Here is a 6,000-nt window from a genome sequence, read left to right as displayed (position 1 = left end):
TGAACACTACTGGTTATTTTTTCACTATGCAGACAGTAGACAGATTATAGTTCCATATTTTGTATTTGTGATGACTATCTGGTACCACTTCTATGCGTCAATACTCACTGTAATGTGCATACAATGTAAGTTATTCATTTACTCGAATGCTAAGTAGAGTATATATCTCAATCATACATTTCTTACCTGTTGTATGATGCCTTAATGGCATCTCAGAAACCTGAACTGTGGTTTCAGCATTCACCACTTGTCACCGGGTTTGTCTTACTTCGGAAATTGAACTTTACAAAATGCAAGGAGTTGTTTTAACACAATGGTCCCTTGATACCTACAAATGGAACCATCAAGAACACAACCTCCTCCAGTTGGCATTCCATTTGACAAATCCAATTGGCAATGGATATTTGTCTTTCTGCCCCTAATTTCTATTTACCAGCTTGGATAGAATTTGCACACTAAATGGTGACCAATTAATTTTTCAAAACTGGTCTAATTTTGAGTTTAAATAATAAATGAATGAACATAAGACTCTACATAACTAATGTGAAACTTTAAGAGTGAATAAACATTGTGTAATAAGATTTGCTTTATATGTTTAGAAAAATCTTGCCCTTTGATATTTGTGCGTTTGAAATATTTTGCATTCTTTTTTATATAACCAACATACCAAACTAACTCAGTTTTCCCCACTTTCCCACCACAAGGGGAACATACAGCTTATAAATGAGTAGGGAGGAAGGCGTTTGGATAGGAAATGACCAGATGCAAATGACAGGAAAGCAGGTGGAGCCCTAATAAGATTTCCATTAATAAGCCAAGTAAAGAGCAGCTGCCATCTGTACATATAAAAGAACAGAATCTGCTTTCTATGCACTTCCTGTTTGGTGGTGTGACAGGGAGGGGAGGATGCAACAGCAAGATTCGCTATACGTGTTCTCTTTGTTTGAATAAATATGCTGTGGCTCTTGGGTACACACAATATCCTATCCTGATGTTTTGAAATGCCAGTAGGTTTAGCTATGAAGCATGCAATGCTTGCGAGAACATTTTCTACGAGTGGACCCACTTGCGCCGTGGCCACAAAATGAACAAGTCAAGGCAACAACGACATTTGAGATTTTAGATACATTTCACAGAACAGAAAGAATATTCACAATGTTCATGATTGTTGATTAAGCAGGGTTCATAAAATATACCAAACACATTGTTCAACAAAAACAAGATTTATTACATGATTTTACAGAATACATCCCCATTTCATTTGAACCTTAATTACAAGTGCTATCTGGGAATTATGAGAAGAAAATTCAGAAATCATTACAGTTCCAATATGCCTTCACAGAAGGAGCAATACCGTCTTGTCATTGTTAGTTTTCTTTTAAAAGTCTCGATTTGTCTTCAGTCCTTTATATATTAAAACATTAGTTACCATTTAAGTTGTTTTGCTCATCTTAGTTGTGTTGTAGGATCCTCAGATCTGAAGTCTACAATCAAAATATTAAACAGTGCCTACATTGAACACATTTTTAATAAACTGCTTTTCTAATAATGCAGTTTCTAGAATTTGATGAACCAATCCCACTTGCAGAAAAGAGGCAGGTCAATGTCAATATAAAACATACCTATGGACTAGTTTAAATGGTGGCAAATTCACATGTGGCACCCACATATAGCACAATATGTTAAAACGAAAAGTATTTTATACACCTGGAGAAAGCAATCATGTATTCTATATCAAAATAATAAAAAATAATTATTTAAGATTTTATAAAACAGTAAAAGTTGTCCCTCTTTGGTTGGCTTTTCAATCACATGACTTGCAATGTCTAATAGAGTGACGCTCAATTGCAAAAACAAATCACTATAAAATAGACTTCCCCGCCACACCTCCAGTGAAATACTTGGACAATACATTTCACCAACAGATAGACTACAGTTAAAGCCATCTTATTGGAAGGCAAATCCATCACATCTGGAATAACATCAGTGAAAAAACAGATAGTGTGCAACAATCAGTTTGCTTGGGTCAGGATACTGAGAACACAATACTATTTTGAATTCAGATTTGTGCTCGTTTTTTTGCAGTGTTTCATGCCAGATTTCTCCTGCTTCTAAACACTGTAATATTAGGTGATATATTAAAGAAGGTTATTGTACTCCATCAAACGATTTCAGAAGGAAGAAGGGGTGAGTGTGGTCTGCTGGATTCAAACATGTCAGAGGTGTTTATCTCACTGGGCCACCTTGCCAACATACAATCCATGATATACAGAGAACACCATTTCTAGCTCTAGTAGCAGAAAGTGCATTCATATAAGGAAATCAATGCTTTGGTGTAATTTTGTTCAATGTGTTTAGCCTGGGTAAGCCACATTGGAAATATTTGTCATGCAATCCCTGCCATGGCATAACAATGGGTCCAGTATACTAGGTAAAAGACGGACAACACTACCAACAAAATAAGGTAGTTGTGTGGCTACGTTGTTGGGAATCGCGAGAAACGTGTGCCAATTAAAGCTTTATGCCTCAAATGGTAAAGGTATCCTCCTCTGCTCACCCGCATACTGACTCACGGCGAGTCAATGCCCCGTGGCCCAGCAATGTGCCACAGGGGAAGCGGAGCCCAGAACGTGCAAGGCAGTAGAGAGGCACGATTAGCTGGGAGGAGGGCAAGCACAGGCCAATTTAAATGGAGTTTACAGGGGACCGGAGAGTACAGAAGCGGCTTCATTTAAATCTGCGCGGGAGGTCAGGCAGAGTACTAGGTTGGACCAGGCTGCAAGGGGAGGTGTCTGGAGCTGGCCCCACATTGAATGCAGCATGTTTAAAGAGGCTCTAGGTAGGACCCGTCACAAGTTGCCTCCGGCGGACTCGTCACAGATCCATTGTAAATAAGTGTTGTTATGTAAAAGATACCTGTGCAGACAGGTAGCGTCCCAAAGAAATGTTTCCAGCACCTCCGCCCCATCTCACTCTGGTTTCTGTAATGAGATCTGAATCAAACCCCACACTTTGTACTCTTTTATGGGCAGAACCTCCTCAAATATTCACTTTAAAGTGAATACCTGGGTACATGGCCAGTGCAAAAGAAATTCGTTTTTGCAGCAACTTGCATTTTCATTACACCAAACATTTTCCACTTCAAATGTATTTTCTGGTCCATTTTTCTGTTCTGGATAAAAATGCTGAAGGACAGATACTTTTTCCAAACTCCGAATGATCCTATTCACTCCCAAATTAAAGATCTAACACGTTTAGAGTTCTATAAAACACTTCATAATGTTGTGGTGTTCTGATGAAAGATTACATCTACACACATTCACTGAACAGTGTTCAGATGTTTTGGGGGGGCGGAGGGTGGGTATTTTGTCCATACCACCGGTGTCACACAACAATGTGTTAGTAGGGCTAAAATGTTCTTTTTTTATAATTGCCTAATGGTTGATTGGTTGCTTTGTTAGTAAAAAATAATATGGGTTGTGGATTGTACTATCGCCACTTACACCAGCACAAGAAAAATAGTGTAGGTAACGGGTGAATGGGGAATCCCTGACAAGAGGGACACTATTTGTTGGCGCTGTATCATTATTTATTTACATTTCCATCATCTGCACACTGATTTGGAAGGAACATTAGTGGTTCCACAACTGGGCTACCTATACATTTAAAATGAAAAACATTTCACAAAAAAGAGGAAATATAAGAAGCAAATTAAGACCAAAATGGCATTGCATATACGTAGACAATACCAACCCTTGAACTTTAATTATACTGCTGCTTTATGGCTGAGGTAAAGGAGTTTGGCACACAACTTAATAACTTCTGGCACTGGGCCTTAAACCTCTGCCATGCTCCAGCAAAATCATCAAATCCTCACATTTTGAAAAGTTTTCTTTATGTAACAAATAGTATTTACAATTTACAAATATTCCTCATCCGTATTGGTGTGTTCTCCCATTTACAGATATGACAGTGATAGGTTATAGCAGCTTTCATGTAAAAGAAAGGGCAGCCCTTAATTACGTAAGGGAATGTTAGTGTTTATAGCTCACAGTATGGTCATGTGCAAAATAGTTATACCTCCAAGCCTTATCCAAGAGATACATATTCTAGAAAAATAAAATTCGGCACATGGTGTAAGGCAAAACTTTGAAAGTGTTCTCAAGACACAACATAAAAAAAAAAATCTACAATTAAATAGGATTTTATCCCCGATTAATTCCTTCTATTCTATAAAATTACTGCCTTCAATATATTCAGAATTATTTTTTTACATAAATAACCTTTTCATTACAGTGCAGTGAGCATATCACATTTTCTTCATATTACTTATGAACATACGCTCAACATTTCAGAGTGGAACTTATTTTGTTTAAGAAATTCTTGCATTTGGTGTTGGTGGGTTGACATTTTGCATTTCTTTCTGCTGTTGTTTTTGGGTGTGTCACACTGTGATGATCTTCAATATAACCGTAGGAAAACCTAGAGCAGGCTTTGAGATTCATGCAAAGCTTGGATCGGTCATAAAGTGCTACTTCTTGTGTACTACCGAGCTTTGATGTGGAACTGATCACATCAATTACAATAAATTCAAGAACATAGAGATTGCTCATTGTAAGCTAGGCACAACTAACATGTTTGGCATGCAAGCACTTATAACATCTCTACAGCTTGTGAAATAAAATGCAAACTTGGGCGTAAATAAGTCTAAACATTTGACACACACATATATTCATATTGTGTTCAAGTGTCGCATAAAGTTCCAAAGGTTCCTTGAATGTCACTTCAAGGCTCTTGCATTTCTGGAAAGAAAGCTGGTGGATAGAGACGCCGCACAATGACATGATTAAAGTTGAGAATCACATGTATGTCACATGTGAGTGCAACATTTCAGTGGACCAGTACATTTCTAATCATACTTCCTATTTTCCTCTGCGAAAGAAAAATCAGTCGGTTTTCAATAAACATGTGTTCAAAAGAACATACTGCAGAATGAAAACTGAGCTAATTTCTAATGTCTCTGAAAGTGCAGCCGGGTCACATTTTTCATGCGAAATCTAGTGTGTGCCATCAAAGTACAGGTGCGTTACGCACCACGGAAGGCTTCTTTGCACGAAAGACTGAAAGCTCCAGAAAGCTGTGCAAGTGCATAATGTTTAAATTCTGGCAGGAATGCGGTGACCATAGAAACGAACAATGTCGCCAATTCATCATGTCCAAACAAACACAGGGACCATGGACTCTTTGGTCCCAACTGAAGGGAGCAAGTTTTCATTAGCCAGGAAATAAAAGGGGAATTGCACTATGAATCCCCGAACCCGCTGTAGTTCTTCGACGGCCTTAGCTGGATCCTCAGTAGCTAACCCGGTCTTGGTTATAAATTCACTCAGATGAGCCATGTTATGGACCTCGTCACTGGGAAGGCATCTGAAAACCTGGATGAAAATAGGATTACTCAGCATGAACAACAAGTGGCAAAGTAACCACTAATGAAATGTCAACTACAAATTATCTCATTAATACAATGTGGTGAGGTGGAATTTAAAGATGACATCTGATGCTCTTTACTGTTCGGAAGATCATCCAACAGATTAACATCACACCCCACCGTAGATCACACATCACACCGGTTTATAGTCACCAAACATTTCTTGATGGGAGATTGACAATTTATGTCTCAGCTTCTAAGAAAATGTTATTGTAATTAAATATTCATTGAATTTACCCAGTAAGCAAGACCAAAGTCATGTTTACAAATTGCATGCACATGGAAAGTGTTAAAGAGAAAGTCGATACTCCTAGTTGAATTACAGCGTTCGTGAACAAACCATCAAAGGGGACTTTCACGTGGTTGAAATTGATATCAAAATGACATTTGTTGCATTCAATTTAGTGTATTTTGTGAATATGGGGCATGATTCCTAACCAGGTGCAGGGGAAAGGGCAACTAGGGTAGGGCTATGCACAAACACGACCTACACTTCATAGCCTTAAAAAAAA

The 6,000-nt window shown here is 38.2% G+C and overlaps 1 protein-coding gene across 2 annotated transcripts in view; it reads right to left on the bottom strand.

The window, feature by feature from the left end:
- Positions 1 to 1,204: 1,204 nt before the first annotated feature.
- The window catches only part of PLD1 (phospholipase D1), an 886,935-nt gene continuing 882,139 nt past the window's right edge, over positions 1,205 to 6,000 (bottom strand). For both annotated transcript variants that reach the window (XM_069618743.1, XM_069618744.1), the window contains one exon: positions 1,205 to 5,435. In XM_069618743.1, coding sequence (XP_069474844.1) covers positions 5,211 to 5,435 — 225 coding nt within the window. In that variant the 3' untranslated portion in view covers positions 1,205 to 5,210. The remainder of the gene's footprint in view (positions 5,436 to 6,000) is intronic.

The sequence above is a fragment of the Ambystoma mexicanum genome, chromosome 10 (genome assembly GCF_040938575.1).
Source record: "Ambystoma mexicanum isolate Mex_15411 chromosome 10, UKY_AmexF1_1, whole genome shotgun sequence".
Lineage (NCBI taxonomy): Eukaryota > Metazoa > Chordata > Amphibia > Caudata > Ambystomatidae > Ambystoma > Ambystoma mexicanum.
The sequence above is the reverse complement of the archived record's forward strand: the minus strand, read 5'-3'. Positions and strand labels throughout refer to the sequence as shown.